This window comes from Falco cherrug, chromosome 1 (genome assembly GCF_023634085.1).
Source record: "Falco cherrug isolate bFalChe1 chromosome 1, bFalChe1.pri, whole genome shotgun sequence".
NCBI classification, from domain to species: domain Eukaryota; kingdom Metazoa; phylum Chordata; class Aves; order Falconiformes; family Falconidae; genus Falco; species Falco cherrug.
The window spans coordinates 91,545,073-91,572,771 of record NC_073697.1 but is presented as its reverse complement, the minus strand read 5'-3'; the positions used below and the strand labels follow the sequence as shown (position 1 = coordinate 91,572,771).

General features: G+C 51.3%; 1 protein-coding gene across 1 annotated transcript in view; it reads left to right on the top strand.

The window, feature by feature from the left end:
* The window catches only part of RBM19 (RNA binding motif protein 19), a 70,265-nt gene that overhangs the window by 26,461 nt on the left and 16,105 nt on the right, over window positions 1–27,699 (top strand). The window contains exons 22-23 of the mRNA XM_055722905.1: window positions 19,092–19,197; window positions 26,306–26,426. Of these exons, the coding sequence (XP_055578880.1) occupies window positions 19,092–19,197; window positions 26,306–26,426 (227 nt within the window). The remainder of the gene's footprint in view (window positions 1–19,091; window positions 19,198–26,305; window positions 26,427–27,699) is intronic.

Here is a 27,699-nt window from a genome sequence, read left to right as displayed (position 1 = left end):
TTCCACCCTGGTGCAGCTCTGCCCTTCTTGCCCACCTGCTGTGCGGGCCCTGTCTGCCCACAGAATTTGAGGACACTGGCAAAAAGTGCATCTTCGGGTGTGTTTTGTTCGGCGTGGTTAGGAAGCTGCTTGGTTGATTGCTCCCTCCTTCCTGGCTGAGGAGCTTTGCCCCACTGGTGGCTTTTAGTATTTTTGCGGTTTGCAAGGGGAAGATGGAGTTTCTTCACCGTTAGGTTTTCCCCTGCCCTCCAGCATCCCTGGTAGTGGCTTCTTCCAGCAGACTCTGGGCTGGTGTTTGCAACAGATCTTGGCTGCAGTGCTGTTGGTTTGGGCTGCTGTGGTCGCCCCTGTGATCCCACCGCATAACCTGGCTCTCCTCCTACCCTTGGGCTCTGTTATCACCCTGGTTTTCTCCTTTTTTTGGGAGCTGTTGGAAGATTTCTGTCTTGCCCTTTAGGCTGGACCCCCAGACCACCCAGTGCCATCTGCTCTTCTAACACCTTTGGATTGTGTGTGACCTTGTTCTGCACAGCCTACCCCAGGTGCATCCTTATGACCCAGCTTAGCACAGGGGATTTACTAATCCTTGCATGCTCCTGTGTCCAAATTGAAGGTGCCCAGGAGCGGTGCACAGGGAAATACAGGTGCAGGTGCTCTTCTGGGCAGCAACTTGCATGTACGTGCACCAGCTTCATGAGCTGAGAGCTCTGGATGAGAGTACAGGGATCTGCTGGGCTGGTTTATTTCTCTTACTATCTCAAAAAGCATAAATTAAACTTTTTGTTGTTGTTGGTCCTTCTTCAAGCCTTTCCCTTATGCGCTGGAAACCCAAACACAGCAACGTTGGGTTGATATTCAGAGACCAGAAATGTAACTGGCCACTTTAATTTGACTATCCAAAATGAGCCATGGGGTGGAGGAGAGTGAAATAGGTTTTCAGCGCTGTTTTTTCAGTTTGAATCATAAAGGTGTTTAACATAGATAAGGAAATGTTTAACTCTGTGTTATCTTGGCAGGGTTGCTTTAAAAGGTGGATCTTCCCAAGAGCAGAAGGAAGATTTTTTTCAGCACATCTTTCCCTGTCTTGAATATTCATTGCAATACTCCTTTTTTTTTTTTTTTTTTCCCCCCCCCTCTTCTGCACTCCACATACTCCATACCCACAGGTCCCCTTTTCTGCTCGCCCAAAACCTCTGCCAAGCAGTTTTCAGCTGCCTGCTTTTGCGCAGTCCAGTTGTCCAATGCAAATGAAGGGAGTTTCTAGGCTGCTTCCCTCTGACTCCTCTGAAACATCTCTCACCAGGGCACCAAGCTGAACCTCCCAATGGAACTTAATTAGTTTTATGCACAGACTCAGTTGATCATCAGTGCGAAGGGGCTCAGGGAGGTGGAGAGAAGATGGGGAAGGGGCTGCTTTTTTTAAATGTCTTATTCAGATGTAACTGTGGGATTTTGCTGTGGGGTTTTTGCCATTTTTCTGTGCCAAATGGGACCATCACAGGTGTGTGTGTGCATACCTGTGGGCTTTTTCTCCTTGATAAGAAGCAAAAAACAAAGCCTATACGAGCTGCTGTCTCCTCTAAATAACCCACTCCGTGCTATTAGTATTAAAAGGTCTCCTTTTGTCTGAATTGTTTTGTTAAGAGTATGTGTACGTCTATATCTACAGAAGGAAAAATGTGGGGTTACTTTGGGTGTTGCAGAATCGACAATGTTGAAATGTCACTGGACTAACTTTTGAGCTTCTGTCTTAGCCTTTAAGTCAAGGAGCAATCAAGATAATTATTCCTTTGATCTTAAAATTCTTCTCTCTGCTGCATTTCTTAACTAGAGCTCTTGCACAGTGACAAGACCTTCCTGTCTTTCGTTAGCATGTACATGTGGGTATTTGTCAGTCTCACTTCATGAGAAGGTCCTGAACAAGCCTCTAATGAATCACAGTTTTCTCCTCGGAATGACATTGTGTCCTTTTGTTTGCATCTCTGTTTGCATTATTATTTGTTTGAACCTCAAGCCTGCTACGGCATTTCTACCTCTTCTAATCCAGTGATTTTAAGCCTTGGGATATGGTTACGATTAAGGACCTTTTATTGCACAGCCTCTTGCCTCCCCCGGGGCAGAATCCCCACCAAAGGCGTTTGAACCGTGTTGGCTTCTGCAGCTGGTGGCACCATGAGTGTTTCTGTCTGTGCTCCTGCCCGCGCACTGCTTTTCCTGAAGGAGCCGATGTGAGGCGGATTGGGCTGACCATCTGTCTTCTCACCTCCCTTTCCTCCTCCCCCAGCAGTATCCTGACCACTTCCAGGCATCTGGCATAGGAGAGGAGATCTTAAATTTGTGAACTTGGTGCAATTAAATATAGGAGGAAGCTCTGGAGGCTTGTCTTCCCAGAAAGGTCATGTTATGGGATTGACCCTTAGTAGACATCCAGCAGTTCACCTAAGCTGTCCCTGAAGCTGGGACAGTTTTTCTGACCAAGTTCTCGTTTTATTAGAACCCAAGGATACTGACCCTGGGAAAGCCATCTCCTTTGTTCTGCTTCTCACAGACCTGCTTGTTAGTGGAGGGGCTCTGCATCGGTGCGCTGTGCACATCAGGCTGTCCCCCTCATGGCTGGCCACTGGCACTTGCCCCAGGATGTTTGGAGGACAGTCTTAGTCTCCTTTCAGCCACCCATTTTTTATTGTTTTTTTAAAACAATTTCCTTGTGGAGCCTTGCTTGGAAGGGCAGCAACGATGACTTTTCCAAGCCCAGGAGCACTGACTTCAGCACCTAAGAGGGCTAGGCCTGATGGCAAGCAGCACCATTGGGATTTGTGCCAAAACTAGCCCTGCAAATTCAGCTGTCGGGTGGGCTGCGTGACCCTTCTTCGGTTCTCCTTTTAACCCAGGTCTTACTCATCCCACCCTTTGATCCTGCAGCGGTGCTAGCAGCTGAAGGGTTAAAAGAGTTCGCGGGGGGGGGGGGGGGGGGGGCGAGGGGGTGGAGATGAGGTATTTCAGCTGCTCATTACTCACTGCCAGCTTCCCCCAAAATCATATTAATTTCATGCTGTCACGCAGGACTGCGCTGTCTCTCTCGTCAGCATCCAGAAGGGTGACGGGGATGGGGGGAGTACGGGTCCCCCCTCTGTAGCACGGCTGTGATTTGGAAAGCTCATCGGTAGCTTCTTGCCTCGCTGCAGTACTGACCTGGCAGGACTGGGCTGGGGCTGCTCACCTTGCAGGGGGAACTGGGGAACGGGGGGTGCCTTGCTGTGTGCTGCCTCCTGATGATCATTTTCCATCCCACTGCTTGTGCAAAAACCCCATGAAATTAGGTCTGCTGCAGCGGGGAAGTCTCAAGGAGGGAAGGAGGGAGGGAGGGGAGCTGCCAGCCTGCCCTGCCCTACCTGTGGGCAGCAAAGATGCTGCTTAAAAGTTGGTCTTTAACCAGTTGCCTCCCTTTCCTTTTTTAATGCAGGCAAGTGCAGCCTGGCTCTGCCTGCAAGGATTGCTTCCCCAGCTGCCATTGCCTCCTCTCTCGTTTCTGCCCCTTTCCAGCTGTTTGCTCACTGCGTCTGCCAGAGCTGTCACCTCTGCAGGGACTTCTTGCCATCACATGAGGTAGGGCTGGGACTCTGACAGCTCCCACGCAGGCTCAGCGCTCCCGAGCCTGTCCCAGCTGGCAGCTCACTCCCTCTGTAAGGCTCTCCGAAGACAGGGATTTGCTCTATCCCCAGCAATTTTTATTATTCTTATCCCTAGAAGGCATCTCAGCTTTTTTCCATGTGTGCTTCTGTATTTATTTATTTTTTGTGGGTTGGAGCTGAAAGGATCATCTCCTCCCCTTTTCTCTCATCGTGTACCCTATGGCCACACTTCTTGCAGCACTTGGCAAAATGCAGCAGCAGCAGCTCAGGTCTCCCTATGTTTGCAATGCAGAGAAGGAAACAGCATGTTAAGAGGCACAGCACTCTCCCCACAGCAGAGAGCTGATGGCCCATGCTATTCGAGAGTAGCAAGCTTTGCAGAAAATTTTGGGAGGGGAGTTACTTGATTGTGTGGTGCGAGGAGTCCCGGACCTGCGGCTCTTACGTCCACAGAGCCCTGGACCCTTGGGAGAGGAGAATGAGCAGTAAATCTGCTGCCAGCAGCAGCACCAGCCTCTCTTTCCCCCAGCCGCATGCTGGGCGTTATCAATGCTTTCTCATGCTTATGAAACCTTAGAGGATCTATGAATCCAGACGTTATTCCATTTCTTTGATCAACTATGCTTGCGCTTTTCTGGCTCTGATTCTTTTCTGAGGTCCCTTCTTCCTCAAACAGGCCATTCTCTGATGTGTGGGCTGAAAGCAGGCTCACCCTACATAGACACAGCCATTGGGGACATTGGCATTGCCGTGGTGCAGTTCCCCCACCTTTGCATTGGCCTTGCGAGCAGCAAGTGCTGGCAGGAAAGCTCTTTGAACCTCCTTTTGCAGGGCTAAAGCACTGCACCTAGCAGCTGGCTGTCATCTGGCACATTGTATGTGACCAGACGGCGGTGATGCTTCTTAGCATCAGCTTTTACTCTTTCCCGTGTAAGGGAATCTTCCACTTGAAGCAGAGATGTTGCTTCTGGGAGGTGCGTGGGACATTGTAGCCGTTCAGAGGCAGACAGGCAATGGTGGGAGGTGGTTTCCTGAGCCCTGTTGCTTGGTATCGGTGCAAGAATCAGAGGAAAGCTTGTAACTTGGCAAGTGCCTCTATTCAAGCAAAGCATCTCTGCTTGGGGAGTCATTACCTGCTCCCATCTCATTTAATCCTTCAACTCCAATATGGGCATGGCAGCTTGTGTACCAGCTTGGAGAGCTGTACCTATCTGTTTTGCCTCTAAAAATTAGGATCTTCTGTTGAAAGCCCCCTGGCCTGGAAGCCATGCAGCAAGGAGGAATGAGGTTCCTGCTCTGCATCCAGCTCCCAGCAAGCTGGGTGTCCCTGCCTGGGCAGCCAGCAGTCAAAAGCTGCTTGAAATGCTCCCTCTGGGGAGGGCAAACTCTGGCCTTTTTGGATCTCAGCTGGCCCTGGCAGGTTATTTTTAGGTGTGTCGCTGCCTGTCTTTTTTCCTCCCGCCATCCATGCATGGATTACAGCTTGTACAGGTCAGCTGGTGCAGGCGTTGCCGGCAGATGCAGAGGAACATGGTTTCTTTTCCTCTTCTGTAGCCTCTTGTTTCTACCTTGCGTTCAAATTCTCAGCAAGCCTGCAGCTGCCACGCTGTGTTGACAGCATCTCTCAGCAAGGTACAAGCGTCTACGTTTGCCTGCAATCGATTGTGAACACCCAGGGTGTTGTGATGAGCCTTCCTGAAGGTTTTGGGGGAACAGCAGAAGGGGGGCAATGGGGAGAGCTTGCACCCCACTGTGCAGATGCCCTGCTCAGTGTTCGATGCTGCCTTTGAACTGTCCTGCATAGCTCTGCCCTGTTGTGTGTTTTTCTGGCTCCTGTTGGAGAGCAGAGCTGTAAAATGCTCCAGCTGTGTGTTTTTGTGGGGAGTTTAATTTGTTTTATTGAAGAGGCTTTGAGCTGGGTGAGGGTGACCAGGGCTGGGGCAGGGGGATGGGGAGCACTGAAGCAGACACTTGGGCTCACCAAAGTCCATTTATTAAATTAGAAAGGTTGCATCAACAGGGTTCACAGCTGCCGATGTTTGCATACTGATACAGCAGGATGCCGGGCGAGGACAGCGCAGGGAGGCATGTCCCCACCTCTGGGACATCTCCCTCCCTTGAGGAGGTGGTGGGTGCCGGGTGGTGGCTCACTCCATGCCTTGCAAAGGTCCGTCCACACGGGGAGGATCTGCCTCTGCTGCGGTGGTGGGGAGCGTGTGCCTGGCCCCAGGGCAGCACCCGTGGGGATGGACTTCAGCTTCTTTACGTGTGGACATGAACACTCCTGCCCGTTCGACTCAATCGTGCTGTTACTGCAGTTGCAGCCCCACTGCACGCATAATACTCTTCCATGCTAAGGCATAAATAAGGAAACAAATCTAAAACAAACAAACAACAAAATGCAGTTACTTCCACTGCAGTTTTCTTTGCTCAGAAAGTCCCGCAGGTGGATCAGCCGGGGTTGTCAGCTTCCACCCTGGGCTCTGCAGCCCTTTGCTGGTTGCGGTGGTACAAATCTCTCTCCTCTTCATCCAGTCCTTGCAAGCGCTTTCTGAGACCAGTGGGTGGAGAGCAGTGAGCTTTCTGCAGAAACAGAGTAGAAGCATCATCACTGAATGCCATGGTGGCTCAGATAATGCTTGCACTGTGCGATCACTCCCTGTCCTCCTGTCTTTTGTGAGTTTTCCAAGTGACCAGTAAAGACGTGTCCCACTCTACCCTCTGAGCTTTAGCAGGCATTGCAGGTTGGGCAAGGGTGACCAAAGGACAGGGCACGCCAGGAGCAAGAAGGATTTTGACTGTTACTGGAGTAAATACGGTACATCTAGAAATACTCCTCTGCTCACGTTGCTTTTTCGGTACAATGAGGAAATCTAATGTTTTGCTGTTGGTTGCATCTCTGGAGAGGATGGTGCTGGTCAGGGGTGCACGATGGCATGGTGGCTCCCAGCTTGCCTTGCCCGTGAGCTGGTGTGTGCCTGTTTTTAATGCTTTGTCTTGTTCTGATCCCTGGCAGACTTCAGATGTGGTCGGGCTGGGCTCTTTGGAGACTAGCCTGCGCTCAGGAGATCTGTGATCCTTATTGTATTTGAGTCACCAGAACAGAAGCACTTTGCTTGAGCTCCCACATTCTTAATGCATTTGCATGCATTTGATCTTCCCTACGTGTTTCTCTGTTCTCCTGATGAAAATAATTAATCTGGTTATTTTTCTAAGTCATCCTGCAGCTTTACAGGGACAAGACTTAAATAAGGATTCTCTTTAAAGCAGAGCTGTGTTAAAATAGCTGTCTGCCTATAAATATCTCATTGCTTCTATATTTATTCTCCACCAGCTCAGTGCAGGAGGTTCTGCAGTTGAATTTGAGGTACTTTTTTTTTTTTTTTTTTTTTTTTTTCCCCCACTGTTGATGCAGCTGGTATCTTAACAGCAAGGCTGATTTCTCCAAAGGATGCCCTAGGTACACCTTTGGGGGCCCACCAGGTATGGCTAAATCTCCCTTCTGTGTTTACTGCTTTGCTAGTTGTACAAATTTCCTCTTGTCTTTGAAACAAGCTGACTCATAAGAATCCTAGAGGAGCAGAGATTTGTACTGGGCCCTCCTGTGAGCACTATTTTTAGCGTAACGTTATTTTTGACCAGAGCTGCACTCTGATCAGGATTTTCAAAAAAGCCCAGGAGAGATAAATCCCCAAATCTCAGTGCTGTTGGAGCTGTGGGTTCCTTTGAAATCCTGACCCGCTGGTGATTACTGCAGTGACTTGGTGGCTTCTAAGCCCAGGTCCTGCAAGGTGCTGTGTGTGGGTAGAATTGTGGCTTAGGAACGCAAGCTCTGCGAAAGGCTTTGCAAGTGTTGGAGGCACGCATTGAAGTTTGAGCAAGGATTGAAATTTCATGAGGTTTGGGATATAAGGGTCATGACTGCGGTCGTTTGTACATCTCTCTGAGGGCCATCGTGGGAGGGTAGTTTGGTCCTGCTGTGGTCCTTGGAGGTGGGTGCGATGGGAGGGCTGGGGAAGGCTCAAGAGAAGTCCTCTTGGTTGTCCCGATAGAGCTGGTTCTGTCTCCATTATACTTGAATGTCTGTCTCCCCCAGAAAAAAAAAAAAATAATTACAGTAGCATCAAGAAGGGGGCCGTTGGTTAGGTGAAATCACGGAACCGGAGAGTGGCCAGAGCCCCAGTGGAGCTGCAGCAGGGCTGGCATACGGCAGCAGAGGGGAGGAGATCCCTGCAGTGACCAGGGCTGGGAGCACAGCTCACCTCTTTGTGAGATGGCAAAGCAAAGAGAAGCAGCAGTGAAACCTAAAGAATATTAGAGCGGGATTTTCAACCTCTTTACTGGTTTCGAACAACCTCGTCAGTCACAGGTGTCCCACAGCAGTTATCTTAAGTCCTCTGAGTTGCTACTGACACTCTTTGGGAGCAGCCAGTGACTTTGAGCCCCCAGCTCTCTTTTGGAGTTCAGTACAAGTTCAAACCTGGGAATTCCTAAGTCTTACGGTGTTCCCTGTGCCAGCTCCACATCTTCCCCTGCGTCTTGGGAACTGGCTTGAAAATTTTGAGCATTGAGATGTAAAGTTTCAGAAGAAAGTCTGTTCATGCTTTAACTAAATAGTGAATGGTTGTTGTCTTTTAAGCATGAAAATAATGCAGATAATATGCAGGTATCTTCTCAGGGGAGAGGTCATCAGGCTCAGCCAGTCCAAGGGTGCTTTTCCTTGATCTCCCCGACTCTAAAATAGATGCATAAAAGTAGGTAGATTAAAAAAACCTCCCCACAGTACATTAGACCTGATGGCACACGCTGCTCCATCAGCGAGCACCAGGAGGCAAAGGCAGGACAGACGTGGCTGCGCAACATCCTGCAGGCAGGCACAAGTGGGAAGGGACCTGTGAAAGAGCCGAGATCCTGCTTTGCAGGTGGACCAGGCGAAAGACAGAAATTAATCAGGAGGTGCCTGAGTTGGTCCCTGCGGCCGAAAGGCATGCGGAGGCTGCAGGGTGGTTTTCTGCACCTTGGCACGTCCCACCGCTGGCACTCGTCCCCCACCGGCTCTCCCCACCTTTCCCTTTGCCCCGCTGCCCCGTTAAACCCAGGCGCGGGAGCCAGCTCTGTCGGGCTCAACGGCTGTGGTGGTCGTACCATAGCAACTGTACCTGGCTGCCTCTGCCAGCCACCAGCTGCAAGCTGGGAAGCTGCTGGAAAATAATCATCATTTGGGAGGAGTGGGGGGCTGAGGAGCGGCGACGGGAGGCTGCAAGGCAATGCGGTGCCGCTTCCACCGGTTCTGTGCCAGCCAGGGAGGGGAAAAGGCCCCTTTTAACATTAGCCTTGAAAGCAAATCTCTTTAAGGAACTGAATCTCTCACACAACGTTAAACCTTGCAAAGTAGGATTAAATGCAGGAAAATTAAGAAACCAAACCTGGTTGCAGCACCTGTTTAAAAATGACTTAAGTGGAGGGATATTAAAATTTTAAGACCTGCCGCTGTGCTGGTGATGGAGGATTTAAAAAATAATAATTACTGTTGGGTTTTTTTTCTTCTTTTTGCTTGGTTTTCAGAATTGGTTTCTTTCTGTTTAGCATGCAGCCTAATTGCGTAATTACACGATAGACTGGAGTAGAATTTAGTGCGTGTAATACCAGTTATAAAGAAGAGCCCTAATTATGTATATCTTCTCAGGTAAATAATACATCAGGGGCATGGAGTGGCCTAATTACTGTTCTGAAAACCTGCCTAATGACTAATTTACTTGGAATTTCAGAAAGCTTTTGATAAGGTCCCTCATAAGCAACTGTTAAGGAAAATAAATCGAGAAGGGGTAAAATGTTTTGCTGCGTTTTGAAACAAGCCATTTAAGCGACAGGAAGCAGCCACTGCCTTCTGGTCTTGCATCTTGAGGAGAGGGAAGGTCCCATGGCTGCCCGTTAGTCTGGGGCCAAAGCCATCGCGTTTCTGATCCCGCTTCACTGCGAGCTCTGAGGGAAGCTGCTGCTGACTGAGCCATCCACAAAAAATGGGACTTTTCCGTGTTAGCAGGAGTCCTGTGGGTACGTTCACGCCTGCTTGGAAGAAGCACATCTGTGTCCACATAGTCTCTGGCGCTGGCAGTATTTGTGGTATTGAGCATCTAAATAACTTTTGAAGATCTGTGCCAAAATTCAATAAATCCAAAAAAGAGCTAAACTTTATTTAGTTTTCCTTAGGCAGAAGACACAGGGAGCGAGGGCAATCCAAAGTGGGACCAGCTTCCCCAGGACTGGTTTCTAGGTGGATCCTGTGGGCTTCCTCCATGTGCTGGAGCTGGAGCCAGTGTCGCCAGTATTCCAGGGAGCATGGGGGGCATGCTGGGGAGACACTGCAGTGAAACTTAAATCAACAGCTTGGATAAATGAGTCGGGTGGTGATCCCTGGTGAGAGATGGGCACTGAGCTGACAAGGAGATGCGAACACTGGCAGGTAGGACAGAGGAGAGTCTCGGTGAAGCCTTTAGCTGGGACAGAGGAACATGGAACCAGCAGGATGATGGGGGTGAAGGACTGGGGAGGACTGCCTGGTGCAGGTGCTGCAGAGGCTGGGCAGAGGGTGCGGTGGGGGCCCTGAGCTGTGAGGCTGGGCTGGTGCAGATGTGCCAGCCCAGTGTGGCAGCTGGAAGGGGGAATCTGGGAGGGTGGCATAAGGATGGGGACATGGGAGCCTTGCAGCCTCCCCTCTGCTCCCAGACCACATCGCCCTGGCCACTATGTCTACCAGGATGATATTTTTTGGCATGTGTTTGTGGCAGAGCATCACTTTATTCTGCCCCAGGCATGGTACTCACCTCTTCCCTTGATTTCCAGTTTTAAAAAAAAGAGATAAAACACGTGCTTAATTTGCAAGGCGCTCTGCCATGTGTATTGCAATGGTCCCCCTCGCCCCTGGACCTCAGGCTGTCCTTCTAGCACAGCTCTGCCCTGCTACCTCTCGACATCTCCTTGTGCAGGCAAGTTTGGCAGCTGGGGCTGGGCTGCCACCACTGCTCCCTCCCTTTGCACCCCCCTGCTTTGCTTCTGGATTTTTTCAGGGAGAAAGCATGGTAGTATATTTCCAGCTGGAGGAGTTGAAGAGGTGTGGGGGGGAGCAGCAGGAGGGAGTTAGCACCAAAGGGTTTTCTGTCAACCAGCTACGGCAGAGATAAAGCAAGAAGATCTTTGTGCCTAGCTGGCGACATGCTAATTGGCTTTCCTTCCTAGCAAACTTTGCAAATGATGCTCTTTAAGTCGTCAGCAAGATAAACAGTTGCTGTGGCAGGTGTGCCGAAAGCACCGTCTGGATGTAATTAGACATGTTTGCGAGAGAGCATCCCAGAGACATCGAATGGTGCCGTTCATTCCAGGCGCATCCCAGGGGGCTTGTCCCACTCTCCCCTCCCCTGCTGCGGGCAGGGCTGCTTGGGGAAAGCGTTGGTCTCTTCCAGCCCAGTTCGGGGGGATGCAAGGTGGGAATTGGGCTGGTGTAGATTTCCTACACGTCTGGTGGAATTAAAGCCTGAGAAAAGGGGAAAGGTGTTACCTGTGTTGCAGTGGCAGAAACTGGAAGATTTCTCTCTATGACACATCAGAGACTCTCCACATGGGACAGGGAAGGGACAGCCACCAGGTTGTATGCTACATCTCATCACCACAGCCCTCAGAGCAACGGCCTTCTCATGTGCCCTTCTCTGGCCCTGATTCTGCCATCCCATCTGAAATCCCTGGGTGACTTCTCTTTCTTGTAAGGCCAGGTCACTGTCTTGCAGGACTTCCAGCTTTTTGGCTGTTTTTGCCATGGGGCTTTTGCTTTCTCTCCTGTACCAAAGATGCTCACATTCACGTTGTGTGGTGGTTTTTTAAAATCACAAGTCCCTCTCCTGCCTTCATGTTTTGATCAAAGCATTGTATATCCATGTGAGGTTGGTAGATAGCAGCCGTGGCTTTGCAGGCAGTGAGCTGGAAAAATGGGAGAAGTGCAGCATTGCGAGGTCACCTGTGTGTGGGAGAGGAGGCTGAAAAAGAGCCTGGGGTCCCTGCGTCATTCCCCAGCATCGCTGCCAGCTGCTGAGCTCCTTAGGAGTAGCTCAAGAGCTGCAGCATCTCTTGGTGCTCACTCCTGCCTCATCAGGTCCTGATGGTCATGACTGGTCCCAGAGAACCTCCTGGTTTGAAAATGCCATTCCCATTTTTCTGTGCGCCCTTCATGGGGGCTGTGTAACCCTGTCCTCCTCTCACATGGCAGCGCAGGAGAGGGACAAGTGGGAATCGCCTGGATCCAGCTGGAAATGCAGGAGGCGTTGGAACACTCGTGATCCCACATGAACTGAGGATACGGTACAGGCTCGGTGAGCTCAGAAAATCTGGTCATGGTGAGGCTTCCCACAACTCCACAACACAACGAACAGAGCAGTGCTTCGTTCAGGTGGCGTGGAGGAGGTACCCCACCGCATCCACGAGCACAGCACAGCCAGCACCTCCTGCCTGGAAATGCTCGGTGCCAAAAAGAACAATCTGGGGCGAAACGCCGTGGCTGAGCTTAGACATGTGCTGTCGGCGCTCGGCTTCCCTCGGTATGGGTGGCCAGGAGGGGGGCCTGGCTTTAGAGCTGCCTTGGGGGGCTCTGTGCAGCATGGCGAGGTCTCCCCTGGAAAACCGGCCTTGGGAAGGGGGCCGTCACTGGAAAGCAGCTGAGTTTGGAGAAGGTGGCAGCACTTCGCCCCGCGGCACGAGGCTGGCACTGAAGAACAGGAGTTGCTTGAAGTGAAACCCAGGTTTGCTGTGGCAGCAGATCAAGAGGCCTCCAAACAAAGATGATGCTCCTGGGCAAAGAGGAGAGGAAGCTGGAAAAACTGATGATCCATGTAGTAAAGAACAAGGTGCAGACGTGGCTGTCTTCCTCCTGTGCACCGTTGGCTTTTCACAGGGGTTTTGAAGCTGATTTGATTATCCAGCAGGACTGTCCAGTGCAGGTGAGCAGGCACTGCAGGAATGAAGGGTCAGCTTTGCTGCTTCCCAGCATCGCTTCATCTGTGCAGCCGTGGGCTGGGGTTTCACTGGGACACCTGGTCTGCTGCAAAGTCCCTCCACCTTATCATCCCCTGCTCCTGTGGCTCCACCAGGGATGGAGGCTGCAGCGGTGGCAGTTTGCGCTCAGTTCAGTGTGTCAGGAGTCTTTGCTCCTGCCTTGCCCTCCTGCGCATTCGTTTGCTAATTTTCAGAGGTTACCGAGGAGACGTTATTGATGATGATGATAATGATAATAGGGGAGATAGGTGGCAGATTAATTCCTGAACTCTAACAGGATTTAAGCTAACAAGAGAGGAGGGCTTTTTTCCTCCTCCTTTCCTTTCCCTTCCTCCTTTCAGATATTTCCTGTGCTGGGGATAACAACACCAAGGAGTGTTAAATTGGCTCTGAATGTCCACCCTTGGCTGTCCACATTCTTGTAACGATTTCATTAGCTTGAATTATCCACGTTATTTTCTTGTAATGGGATTAGCCGTACTGGAGTCAGCTGAAGTCCTGGAGCGGGAGGCGGGAGGGACCTTCCGCTGCGTATTTCATTAACTCTCTCATGCAGGGGGTGGAACTGGCCACGGCTCAGCCCAGGGGCAAAACCATTTGCCAGGGTCCTGCATTCCTAAAGGAGGAAGAAAGAAAAAGAGCCATTATTATTATTTTCCCCATACACACACTATAATCAGCAAATCGGCGCAGAAGCAGAGACTGGCAGGGACATAATTTGCTGAGGGAGGGAAGGTCCTATTTGGGGGCAAGGCAGAGGGGGGAATGATAAAATGAAGACGACCATTGCAAAGCGATTGAGTGAATTCTGCTGGGCTGACGTGTGGCTTCAGCCTGCTGTTGGGGAAGAGGTTGTGCAGTAAGGGAAGGGGAGGGCTGCTGTCCCTTTCGGTCTCATTTTTCCTGCCCAGAGCCACTTCTGACGTGTGGTTATGCTGCCTGGCTCATTCACTGGAGCTCTGTCCTAGGGCTGCCAGCAGTCATGAGGGGGGGCTTAGGCTATGGCAGGGCCTGGGGATTAGAAGGCAGCGAGAAGAGAGGAGGGGAGAGAGGAGGAGGTGAGGTGTTGGCAATAGATGGCAACCCATGAGAAGGTTGGCAACCTTGCTAGAGGTTTTCATGATCACCTTTCTAACGTGGTTATTGCTAGTTTGCTTTACTTGAAGGGATATAAACCAGAGGTGTTTTGGACGGCCCCATGCAGTGGGACATTGCACGTGTCTAGAGCAACCAAAGAGTGATTTTGTTTGTTTGTTTTCCCAGGAGGTCTGTTGTTCTGGCAGTTGGAATCATGGATTTGCAGTGTCAGTTGTGCTTTCCCCTACAGAACTTAGCAACCCAAGAGTCCTTGATTAACTTACAGCTGAGGGTGCACCAAGATCAAGCATGAACACATCTTTGTGTTTGAGAAGAACGTTGTGTTGAAAAGAATGATCGGGGCTGGATGGGTCTTGGCTTGTCCCAAGGAGCTCACTCCTGTTTGAGACAGAGAACAGAATGAGGTGGAAGGGATGCTTCCCAGCTGGAGTAGTGTTTACCCTGACCTGGAGGTACCCATCCCATGAATGAGTGTGTGCAAATGGCCGTTGTGGCTGCCTGAGGCAGTGATGGGACCAGACCAAGACGTTGGGGGCTGAGCGAGCATGGGGAGAGACTTGGAAGCAGGGGGCAGAAATTCAAACAAACCCAATGGGAAAAGAGGAGCAGTGAAAAGACGGTGGAGTCATCGGCAGAAGATGGTGCTGGCACTCGCGTGCCTGGCAATACTGGGGTGGAAGTGCAGAGGATTTGGGGCTGTGCCTGTAGCAGCAGAGCGGTGATGGAAGGGGAGGGAGCCGCAGGGTAGGAGCTTGCATGTTGTGCTGGCAGAGGAGGGAAGGAGGTTTCTGGAGACCACCTGTATCCCTGGTCCTCTTCTGGCTCCTTGGCCATGTTGATGAAGGATGCACAAGCACCTTCTAGTAAATAGGCAAAGCCAAGTGAGCAGTGTGTTATCTACTGCGCTGGAGTGTGCTCTGTTCAATTGCAATGTAATGTCCTATGATTAGCAGGCAGAGGACTTGCCTACCAGCTGGCCTGTGCCAGAAGGATATAATTACAATCCCAAGGAGTGATGTTCCTGTGACCTGCAGCCGGCTTGCACCGTACATTGTGCAGCGTGGAGGAGACAGCGACTTCTCTTCCCCCCATTCAGCCATGGAAGTGAGGGGGTGGCTGCAGCACCACTGGAAGAGCTGCCAAAGCCTTGGGAGAGCAGCTGATAGCCAGCATGCCATGTAGAAGTGCTGGATCCCTTGTGGGTGGGAGGGAAGGGATGTCCCTTCTGGCATCTCTGGGAACATTGCGTGTTTCTGCTGAGCTGAAGACAGGTGACTTGTCAAGGGAAAGGTTGTGGCTGTCTTTATTCTGCAGTCGTGTGGATCGTTGCTTAGCCAGGGCTGGTACAGGCTTTTACTGGTTTCCCAGTAAATCTGGGTTGGCATGAAACAAAGGTTCTCATTTAGGAAATATCTTAGTTGCAGCATTTTGTCTGGGGCTGTCATCCCTTTCAGCCAACGGCATGAAAATGTGCCAGGCCTGGGAGAGCGAGGACAGGCGTGAGGAGGGATTTTGCCAGCCTGGCTGGCAGCTGCCTGCAGCACATGGGGAGCACAGGCAGAGGGAGGCTGGAAGAGCCACATCCTCCAGACCCACCCCACACCTCGACATGCACTCTGTCCTCCCCTCAGAACCTTGGCCCCCACTCAGGATCTCAGAGGACAGCTGTTTGGACACCAGTTTTCATGTATATGTGAGGAAAGAAGCTGGGAGGCAATGGAGGAGCCATACGCGTGCTGGGTTAGTGGGGGCTTTGCAAACCTGCTGCCTCCATGGCAAAGTTCTGGCTCTTTCCTTCTGCCCCTCTCCAAACTGCCTGTATGAATCGTGAGCAGCTCCACGGGGAGGTTCTTTATACAAGACGTTTGGTTTTGTTGGACACCTTGGCTGCACTCCTTACAGATGAAATCTCAGCTTGGGCTGGTGCCACCAAGAACTGCAGGGGTGCCCTGCCAGAAATCCAGCCCCAGGCCAGCCACGTGGCTCTGGTGGGGACAGGACTCACCAGAAAGGAGGTTATGACTGCAAACGAGTCAACGTCTCAAGAAGGAAGGGGCTTTGCTTCCATAACCACCAGGTCCTTCAGTGCTTGTGCTGTGGCTGAGCCCTGGTGCTGGCGCAGAAGCTCGGGAGCACTCAGAGAAGACATGGATGCCAGTGGGTACAAATCCAGAAACCTCTCAGGTTTCACACTCACACTGACTCCAGGGACTTCTCTAAACCATTGTGCTCAGGGTAAGGAGCAGCCTGGCAGGGTGCTGCACTCTGCACCAGCAGCAAGCTTTGGTCCAGTTTACCGTGGAAAGATAGGTGGTCAGCTCCAAGAGGGACCCCTGCTCCTGGGGGCACATGCCATGTTTTCATGCCATTTGAGTCCTTCAGAGCAGTGTGCTGGAACGGGATGGAGGTGGCAGCGATGCTGGGTCTGAGGTGCTGTGAGCCCCTCCACCTGCACAGCCATCCCCACCCCGGGGAAGCACGTGTTCTAAAACAGCCCGATGGGATCTTACATGCGAGCTGCAGTTCAGCAGCCTGTATAAAAGCTGCTTTTTTTTTTCCCTCCCCTGTCGTTTGGCTCAGGTTTCACCCAGGTGATGAGCTGCATCCCATTTCCTTCCACCATCCCTGCTCCTGTGGCTTGGCCCGTGGCAGCTGTGGCAGAATCCATGGCCATCCCAGAGCTGGAAGGCTGCAGCATTGATGCAGCCGGCGGGGGAGCGAGCACAGCAGCACCTGGCTTCCCCAGGTACTGGGAGCCTGGCACTGTGGGGGGTAATTGGGTTCCCTCTGCCTCTGTCTCTCTCCCCCCAAATCCGGAGGAAATAATTGGAAAAGAGAGGTGTGAGTCTCTGCCTGGCACTGGAGAGGAGAACATTAAAGGCCCGAGCTTGCCACTTCATTCACAGCTCCCGGGATGGTAATTGCTGTGTTGTGGTTTCTAATTAGCGCCACAGTGGGGGGGAGGGTGTTTTACTCGGCAGCCCGGGTGGGGTCAGCCCTGTCTCTGCCATGCCCCTCGGCTTTCCTCACCCCCCCACTTTGCCTGCTCGCCATTGGGAGCTGCACTGCAGCTTCCTCTGACAGACCCATCTCTCTGGGATCCTCTGCCATGTACCGCTGTCCTTTCTGCCCCCAACCCTCTGCCCAGGGAGATGCTCATGGCCAGCACTGCTCTGGATCGGGTCCGGGTCCTCACTGCCTCCACACATCTCCCAGTGTGGGTGGCTCAGGCTCCTCTGAGCTGGAAAGGAAGGGGCAGGTTCTTCCATCTCTGCCCAGGCTGATGTGGGTCATCATGACTTCCCCTGGGACCCGGAGTCCTGGGGTCCATATCTGTCCTGTTGCTGCTGGGCACCTGCTTGCCCATCCTGCACGTCGGGTCTCGGTGTCAAAGGGAGACACGTGGTGTTTTGGTGCACAGGGCGAGTGTTGTCGGAGAATATTTTAGCAAATATTCTGCTCGTATTTCTTTAGCAAATGTTCTGCTCCCCCAGGGCAATGCCCAGGATGTTTTCCATGGACTGCTAGATTGGAACAAGCACTCCCTTGCCCTTGCCACCCACTGGCTGTCTTTCCTAGCTAGCTGGTCATCTCCTTGGGCCAGGAGCAATCTCGTTACCTCTCCCTTAACCCAGCTGTGGCATTTGAGATCCTACAGGGATGCTGCAAGGGAGAGGAGCCACCTACAGAGCTCCTGGGGCCTGTCACCCACACCCTCTGGCAGCAGGACCCTCCTGCTGCTGGAAATCCGGCAGCGCTCCTGCTGCTCCTGGCGCCGAGCATCCCCGCCAGCCGAGGCTGCTCCCTCGCCTCCGCTCAGGCTTGTTTGTTTGTTTGTGTAGCGCAAGCTCGAAGGGGGCAGGAGGGAGAGAGGGAGGGAAAGCACCGAGGAGGAGACGTGCGGATTCATTTTGAGGCTTCATAATGGTACATTTACACACCACGTTGCCTAAGGAAATTGGGTAGATGAATGCCTGGTCATGCTGCCAGTGCACCAGGTTAACTCCCAGGATTTAGCTTATATCATTTCACGAGAGCGTTTATGGCCTTTACTGTGTTTATTCCCAGGCACTCTTTGGCACTGCTGCATCCCAGGCTCCTTTTGTGTATGCACGTGTGTGTGTAGATTTTCAAATAAAATAACACATCTATTCAGACCCGGTCCACATTAAATATTTATTGCCTGCAGTTTGTGCATATGTGTTTGATAAATGGGTGTAAGGGGAGGGGAGGAGATGGGGAAGCGGGAGCTCGGATGCAGGGAAAGCATTGGCTTTGTCCTGGAATTTCTCCAGGGGACAGCACTGGAGCGGGGTGTCCAACGAGCGCTGCCTTTGGGTTTGTTTTCAGGCTTTTTGGACAAGGTTTAGGCTGGTGGGCTGGCTGTGTGCTTCCAAGTCCCTTCTCCAGGGATGGGCATGCTGTGACAAGGTTTCCGCTGGGCTGCGGCCAAGCACAGATGCTGCCAGCCCTACCCCACACCCACTAGCTAAATAGAAACCCCCTTATCTTCCCCCTCCTGACTTTCCGTCCCATTGGCGCTCAAAAACTTGTCTGAAATGCCGACAGGTCTGGAGGTTGTTGTGTAGGACTTGGGTCTGTTGAATTCACCCATTTCCCTTTATAGATTCAGCAAACTTAAGTAAAACCAGTTTATTCGAGCCCATGAAAGAGGCTGGGTGCAGGATGGGAAACGCAGGTGCCCAAGTGAAGTGTTGGAGCGAGGGAATCCAATCTTAAAAATTATGCCCAGCATCTGCTGAGCAGAGGGATGAGACCTTTGTGGATGTAGTGCCTACAACGGGCTCTGGGGATTGAGGAGCTATTCTGGGAAGATAATAGGTCCCTGTGGGGCCATGCTCTGGCTCGTGCCTTATCCTGTGCGCTCCAGCCCCTCTTCAGAGGTGCAAATAAATCTGTTCCAATGGCAGTTAGGAGCAGTCCTACCTCCTGGTAACCTGGAGATGCTCTTTGCCCGCCCTGAACAGGGTATGGCATGCAGGCTGGGTCCCTGGTTTCTGCAGATCTCCAAAAAGGAGGAGAAGAATAGCAGTGACATTAAAGAAGTTTTTCGCTTTGTTAAGGTTTGTGACCTGAAAGGAAGACCCTTGAAATCCAGGCTGTGTTTTTAGCTGTTACTAGGTGTTTTGGGCATGGGGCTTACAAGGAAGCAGAGCAGCTGCGGGACACCACTCACCCGAATCTTCAGCACTGGCAAGCCTGCAATGTGGGTCTGCAACCAGTAGTGCCATGGTTTGTGATAAAACAATGGTTCTTCCCTTGATTTCACAGTGGTTTTGCTTTTCCCACTCTCATTCACAGCACCTTTGGAGAGCTGAAGACTGTCCGGCTGCCCAAGAAAATGGCAGGAACAGGATCCCACCGGGGCTTTGGCTTTGTGGATTTCATCACCAAGCAGGATGCCAAGGTGAGATGTAGTCCTTCCCCTCTGGCACCCTCCCAGCCTGGTCTTGGAGCAGAAGGTGAGGAAGGGAGCCCGGAGGCTCCGTCCCACTGAGGCTTAGCCCAGATTTGGGGCAGGCTGTTGCCAGTCACTAGCAAAGCTGCACTGAGGCTAAAACCTTCATGTGGGTAAGCACTGGAAGTTACACCACAGAAACCACAACCTAAGCTGCAAGGGGCGTAAGTTTGGTGCAACTGATAAAATGGCTAAAAATTCTTGCAATGTAGGAGGACAGAGGCATTTTTTCAGATTTGTTGAAGCAAGGTGAGAAGGAATGGTTTTGACGCAGTGTTAACACATCAGGAAACCTGAGCACATGTCTCACCTCCACCACTGCTTCGGTTTTAGGTGAGTTTTGGATATTGTGGTTGTTTACTGATTTCTGAACTGTGAAGGGCCCATGTGCATCAGTTCCTCTGTGTGCTTCGAGAATCCCTGTGAGCAGCCTTACCTTGGTGTTTTTCAAGTAGCAACAGAAGAGCAGTAGTTGTGAATTGGTCAAAAGGATGAGTAAGCAGAGAGAAAGATCTGTGTCTGCTTTGCCTTGCTGAGCACAAAAACAAAGGTCAAGTTTTGTGATACAGTCGTTGTCTTGGTTGGAAGAGGGGAGCTATCTGTCCTGGGTTGGCCAAGGATCCTTTCTCAGGGTGGTCTGTGCTGGCTATTTGACAGCAATATGGAAAATGTTGGCAGCAGGCAGCTGTGCCTGCAAAACAACTTTCTCAGCACCGAGAACTGAGCTTTCAAAGCCTGCAGGGTGCAAGCACATTTTGCTTTAACCAAAAAATGCAAATCCTATTATTCCAATGTCTTGACATTTTTGCAATCTGTAGGCACTTTATGCTGCAAAATACTCCATAGCATTTTAAGCCAGAATAAGTTGCTGTTCAAAATGCTCTATTTTTTTTAAAGCTTTCCCTATATGTTTAAGTTCTATGTTTGCAGAAGAAACAAGGGGCTTGTAGCCAGTCTGATAGTATTCTGCTTTTACCCTTTGCCAAAGGTTCAGGAACAGGCTGGACCAGGCATAATGTCTCATGCACTGGGCAGAAGAGGGTCCTCAGCTTCACTGTAAGCTTCTGTGTGGCCACTGCCAGCACCAGAGCGGTGTGGTTTTCATCCCCGATGCTGGCTCCTGGTGATTTGCACAGTATCTGGAAAAGGAATGGTTGTGGGCATGAGCCAAGGGATGTTATTGCTGAAGGGAAGGGACCACATGACTCCACCGGCTCCCTGAGACTCCAAATTCTCAAGCCTGTGAACAGAGAGAGGAGCGGGTAGCAAGCATAGCCTGTGTTTATGTTTTTAGACAGGATTCATTGATCCGGGATCACAAGGGACTATTAGATCATCCGTTCCAGTCTGACCTCCCGTATAACACAGTACATAGAGTTTCTTTGTTAGTCCTTTATTGATCCTAATTCAAACTTCCTTCTGCTCAGCATTCATCCTCCCCTTGGGAGCCAGCTCCCTGGGCAGCGTGGGGTGCAGGGAGCCCCCCAGGAGCATGGTTCCTCTCCCTGCATGGGGGGCTGTGCCTGTGGCTCTGCTCAAACCCCAGCTCTGGGCAGCTTTGCTTTAACCTCTGCTTCACTCCAGAGTCCTTCAGGCTTTGTTCCTGGGTTTGGAATTAATCTTTTCCTGAGGAAACTTTAAGCATCTGGTGGAAAGGTGCATACAGGGACCTGGCTGGTTCGTTACTGCTGCTCAGTTTGGGGGTGAATGAGACAGCACCCACTCTTCTGCTTGGTTTCTGGAAGAAACAGGGCACAGGCTTCGTGTCTGCCTCCCATCCCTCTTCAGCCCCTTGGGGGCTGATTCCAGCTACAAATAGAGATCTCAGCAGCAGGAAACCCGTCTGTGGCTGGTGAGCACTGGCACCCAGCTGAAGGGGAGAGACCTAGGCAGGGTGCTAGCGCAGGGCACCGCTCCCGGAGCTTGCAGGGGCCGTGGGAGGCAGGCGTGTGGGGAGCGAGCCACCCTGTGGAAGAGCACTCGGGGGGTGCTGCTTCTTTTCCAGCAAAGCAGCTCTTCTTCCTTCTTTTCCACCCTCATCTCTCTGAGGGATTTCATTGTCTCACAAGTGGCACATCAAGTACACTCCATTGGCTGTCTGGAAGAGGATGCGCTGTGTATTGATGAATAGGATCCCGAATATTGTAAACACAGACATAATTGGCTTAGAGTTTATTGCTAAGTGAAATGAGAGAGGAGGGGAGTGGGCCTGGAGACCTCTGAGCTGAATAGCTGTGACTGTCAATGGCGTTTTTGCTCAGAGTGGTAATCTGGAAATCGCTTATAAGCATCTTATAAAACATGATGTTTTTGTAATAGAATAGTTAGGGTGGCTTTGTTGGGCATTTAAAGCCTGTGACCTCCCGTGTTTGTCTTTTTCTCTGAGCAATCACAGCTGCAGTGGGAGAGTGTATGGAGGTTTTCCAAAGCCACAAGAGATGTGGCGCTCCCCCTTCAGACTCCCTGATGCTGTGCCTGCAGACCTGTCCCGTGGGGCTGGGTGTCATCCCCTCAGCCTCCCCTGATGCTCTGCGACCCACTCAAGGATAGCCAGCCCTGCCCAGAGGTGCTCTCTTGGGAGGGGTGAGCACCCATGCCACACTCCTCAGGCAGCGGGTTGCATTGCCTGCAGGGGAGGTGACATTCGGGCAGGGCATGGGCTGCTGCTGGTAGCATCTTCTCCCCATCATTTGCTCATCCTTCAGAGCCCCAGTCTCACGCCTGGCTTTCCCACAGTGACGTCTGCAGCTGGGGCCATCTCTTGGGTCGTTTGACGGCTCCCAGGGTGATGGATGGACCTCGACCGGGAGTGTTACACCACCATCAGATGAAATTAGCAGCACTCTCTGTTCTCTGTCGTGAGCATTTAACAGATCACAGCACGCACATGTGCGAAGCCAGGAAATGGGGGGGAACCCATGTCAAAGGCTGCAATGGGCAGGGACAAAATAATACTCCCAAAGAGGGTCTGTATGCCTGCTGATGAGACCTTTGGGTTTATATCTGCAGTGCCAGCTGATCACTGAGTGGGAGTGCAGAGAAGTTAAGGGATGAGAAGGGAAACTTTGATCCACTGGCAATAACAAATTAACTCTGGTTAAGGAAGCATTAACTATTTGACATGTTTCTTGATGTTCCCTGTGCAGAATTGTTGTGGGATTGTTTTTATTTTTGAACTATTAACTGGAAGCTGAGTTTCCCCTTTTCTCCCCTGTTGATATAAAAATACATCTGGTCTCCAAATAGAAATTGCCCATTCGGGAAAGACAGTCAACCCTTTAAAAATGCATGTACACAGAAGGAAAAATCCGTGTGTGCAGCTGGCATCACAGAGAGCATCCTCAGTTGGGACTGGCTCTTGCGAGGAAGGCAAATTTATCAGTCTCCTAATGTTGTTGACCCTTTGTCCCTCTAATGACTCCAGCCCGGAGGCTCTTTGGCTTGAGTATTTAATAGGGCAAGGGGGAATCTATAGGCAGAGCAGCACTGTCCTCCAAATTAAGATAGCATTTAGAGATGGAGCCATAGCACTCAGGGGTGACAGACGCAATGGTTCAGTCTCTTGATCTCTGTCTTTCCAGTGCCCCAGCACAGCAGGCTGTGCTCCAAAGCAGTGTCTATCTTGTCCCAGCAGTCAGGGCTTCATGTCAGTTTATCAGCCACCCCTTAATTTTAAAATTCCCTTTCTGAATCCCACAAACGCTTTTAAGCTGCTGTTCCAGCCTCTCCCCTTCCTCTCTCTTTGCTTTTCCCTGCTCTGTTTGCCTCTCCATCCTCTGCCTGGGCTCCAGCTCTGCCCAAGCTGTACTCGGAGCTAGCAACAAAAATTGTGCCGCGCTGAGCCATAACGTTAAGCTTGAACCAAACTCAGCAAAATCATATTCAGGAGAGCTCAGAAATGACATTTTTAAACATACTCAAATCCTATTTTCTAGGGGGAGAAGGCCGTTAGGGTTTTCATGCAACCCCTAAAGTATTTGGCAAGCAAAAGAGACCTGCGAGGAGGTTTGCCAAAGCTCTTCAGCTTTTGGTGTTACCTGGCAGTGGGTGTATTGCCAAATGTGGCAGCTTTAATGAAATCTCTTTTTGACATTTAAGGATAGCAAGCCTTGCATGGTGGAGGCTCTCCTTTTCTTAAGTGTGTAGGCTGGCACGAAGCTGTGGTAATTAGAGGTCTTTTCAGGTGAGTCTCACTCTCTCTCGGATGAGCGGACACCACACTTCTCTTAATCCTTAGTTTGGTTACAGCTAAACAAACCTCTGGCCAATGCTTTGGTCTTCAAAGGAGATGTTCTGGGAAGGCAGACACTCGAGTGGAGGAGCTGCGCCCTGAGGATAGTTCCTGCCTCCAGCCCCACTTTCTTTGAAAGTCAGCCTTCTTGTCCTCATTTCATATTTCTCATGTAATTAGAATAGATTTTTTCCCTACCTGTCTTTTCATTTGGAATAGCAGCAGTGGCAAATTTCTTCTTCTCGCTGGAAGGTTTCCAGCAATATGGATCTATGAGGATGGCATTTGTCCTCTTCATCCCTTTGTCTTTTAAATCATCAGTGGTTTCTCTTTTTTTTTTCCCCTCTGGAAAAGTTTTCATTCCTCTCAGCCATGAAGAACTAAGTTTTATTTTTTAGCTTATTTCCGAAGGAAGTGACACTCAAGTGTTTCTCACCTGAAATGCATGGCTTCTCTTCTGCAGCCCCATCTCTGGGAACCCATCTGGAAGATGGGACTGTGGGGAGCAGGGTTCCAAGCACGCCCTTTCCTGCATGGGCTGGAGCAGTGGTGGGCTGAGCTTTGCTTCGTCCTGGGTGCAAAAGAGCTCATTTTGAGAGTGCATTTGGCTGGGAAGGACCAGTGTCATCAGACTGCTGGCAGACACATCTGTCCCAGTGGGTTTCTTTCATGCAATGCAACTTGATGGCAGCATCTGCCTTCCCTCTTGCTCCATGACCTTTCCCAGTGCTGCCTGCAAAACTAGAGGATGCCTCATCCCGGACTGGGCTGAGCAGATGCGTGTGCCTGGCAGGGCGTGGAAGCAATCCTGCAACAAGGAGGATGTGGCAGAGCAAGTGGCTTGGAGGATGAGAGCCCACCAAGCACCGCACGTTGCACTGTGATCGTGGACACGTTTCGGCATGATCTGCCCTCCTCCCATGACCTGCTACAGAGTGCAGTGAGGTTGCTGGGGCTGTCTGCTGTCTTCCCACCTTCCTCTTCCTTGTGCTTCAGGAAGTGAGAAATTAGAAAGTATAACAAATGAGACCCAGTGATTAGAGCTGTAGTTGTTTGCCAGGCTTTGGAAATGGCTCTTTGTGCCAACGTAAACAGCCATCACAACTCCCTACTGCCACCTCCCCCCGAGTGTTTATTTAAGCCAACACATTGCTTTGCTAATTGGAAGATAGGCTTTTAAAACAGCAGCAGCAGCAAATAAAACCAGCTATAGCTGCAAAAGCACCAGCCAGGCTTGCAGCCCTTCAGAAAGTAACAGATTCCCCAAAAAGGAGGCATGCCACCCTGCCAGGGCCAGCCCTGGGGAGCCAGCAGCTGAAGGTGGGGAATCCCAGCAATGCTCCAGAGCAGGTGGAACTGGTGCTTCTCCTTTCTCTTTTTTTATAATGAATGAGAATTATATGAGTGAAAGGGAGTCAGAAGGAGGGAAAGACCCAGGTTACTGAGTGCTGATTACTGGAAATGGGGGAGGTTTTTGAGTTTTGTAACCAGCAGCTCAGGCAGGGTCCTGGCTGTTGCAGAGTGGTCGTGGGCAGCCAAAGGCTCTTGCAGGATTTGCCCCTCTGCCCAGAGGCATGACGTCTGCGGACAGCCACAGTGGTTCAAAATTACCATTTAGTGGACAACTCAGTGGAGAGGTCTGATATTCTGTAGGACTGGTGCTGATTTGGGGGCCTCCATGTGGGAGAACACATCCCTGTTGGACAGTGAGATGTGATTCTGTGGTCCTCTAGGTGCCATATTTGTTCCAGGGATGCATGTTTGCAGAGCCTATAACCTGACATAATCCCAGCCTTAGCTGGGAATTTTAAAAGAACATTTTGGGCCCCTTTTCTGTAGCCCTGTTGGGGATGAAAATATTGGACCAGTGTGTTTGTGTATTTGCATTATGGACCAAATCCTGCTCAGTCCTAAATTTCCTTGAAAGTATTATGTAGGAAATAAAGACAAAATCAACCTTCCCTGGATCAAGTCAGTTTCTTTCCTGAATGCTTCAGCTGGTTGCGTACAGGCACAGAAAGCCGTCTGAGCTACTGTGCTGGCTCACGTTCTTGTATTAAACATCAGCGAGAGATTATAGCTGTACGGATGTTATTAAGCAGCATCTAACAATGAGGAAACCTGTGGATTTCTGTAACGTAGCAAACCACCATAGGCAAAAAGAGAAGAGGACTTCTGCATTGGCTTCTGGCTTTGCTACATTTGCTGCCACCATGGCTGACAGCACCAACACGGCTGGTGAGAGGAAAGCAGCTTTCCCTGGCGGGCTTGTACTTCTTCAAACTTGTGCCCCTGAGCAGAAAGCAACCTCCCTACTCATGCTGGAGCTGTGCTTTACTGTGTGCCAGCAGAGAACAGTTAGGTGGAGAGCTGTGAGGTTGCTCTGCCTGTGCCAACCCAGTGGTGCTGCACTGCCTGTGAGGGTCCTGGTTTGCAGCCAGCCCACCCAGCACTGCCCCGGTTCTCGGCAGCCTTCCCAGGCGGCAGCTTTCCTGGCTCAGGTGTGGTCCCGGGGTGATGCAAGGCTGCAGCCAACCTTGAGGTGCTTGCTCTGCTGGATTTCAGCCTGCTCCCTAGGGAGCAGCAGCAGCCTGCAGGAATGGCGATGGGTATTTGCTCAGCTGCAACTATGTAGAAGATAAATGATCAAGTCAAAGCTACTGATGGAGATGAATCCTGCCCCATCAGAGCAAAGTGCTCAAAGTAGGATGTTCTCTGGTGACCTTTTGGATTCAGGGCAGAGGGAGGGACATTTTTGCTTTTCCTCATGTGAGCCTGGTTTTATTTTTTCCCTTATTAATTTTTTTTCTTCTCTTAATTCTGCAGAAAGCATTCAACGCCCTGTGCCACAGCACACATTTGTACGGTCGGAGGCTGGTCTTGGAGTGGGCAGACACGGAGGAGACGGTGGAGGCCCTGAGACGGAAAACGGCAGACCATTTCCACGGTAACGTAGCAGCATCCTTCTGGCCTGTTGATACAGCCCTGGCTGGCACCGTCCCATCTGGCACATGCTGCCTGCCCACGCCAGCCCTTTCCCCACTGCTGCCGGCTTGCTGGAGCTGGCAGGTAGATGCTGAAGCCTGACAATGCAAGCACAGGGGGAAGCAGGAGGCATCCAGGCCAGGGCTTTGTCTGACAGCTCTGTGTGCATGTGAGCCGGTTAACTCTCCATGTGCTGGCACTGCCGAGGCGCCTCAGTGGCACCTGCCAGCTGCAGTGGTTTTGCTCCGTCCGCCTGCACCCCAGGGTGCTCTGTATGTAGGGACAGGCTCTGTGCACGCAGCACGCAGATTAAAAAGGACAAAGTAATTTGGCCGTTGGTTGAGATGCAGAGAGGGTTGTTTGGACCAGGTTCCCGAGAATGACAGCTCCGCAGATAACAGCACTGCAGGCTCCTATTGACAGCCATCGACAGGCACAAATGCATTGCTTGGCAAATATTTATGTAGGAAGGGCTCCCCTGGGCTGGAGGGCTAAGCTGAAGATCAATGCTCTTCCTCCTGCATCCCCTCCCAGCTTCCCCTCTCCATCACGCACGTGCCCATTGCCTGGGGTGTTGGCATAAGCAGTTGTGGGGCTGCATGTTGCAATCCCCAGCGATGGGAGAGCAGCAAGGCTTCTTATTTAGCAAGCTTGACTCCAGCGGGACGTGGCCTCGCGTTCGTGGAGTCGTGTGTGCAGTGCTGGTTGTTACAGGCTGGGGAAGCTGCAGTTTGGTGGTGCAAGGGCTGAGGGTGGGTACAGCCGGGGAGGCGGGGAGCAAAGTGGGATGTGCTGGGATCCACAGGCTGATCTCCAACGGGGTGGCAAAAAGGAAACCAAAAGGAGCACGGCAGTGTCCAGGGATGTGTAACAGCCTGGGCATGGAGCTGTGCTGCTGGGGGCACACGTGAGGCAGCAGGGAGGATGGGCGCAGCTGAGGGGTGCATGTGCCCACCCAGAACCCACCACTGGAAGCGGGACAGATCATACTTTATCATAGTGATGTGAGTCTCCACCTGGGTGGAGAAGGCAGAAGATGTGATGGTTCATGCATCCCATTTTATATTCGGGATCTCCTTTCTCCCTTTCTACTCTGCTGAATCTGGAGGTGGGGGGAATAGTCTTGGCTTTACGGTAGTTGCAGACTTGCAGCAGATGCTGGCTGCTGCCTTCGAGCTGTCACCTCCCATCTCCCCCAGGCTCAGCTTGCCTCCTGATTTCTGTTTGTGTTTGCT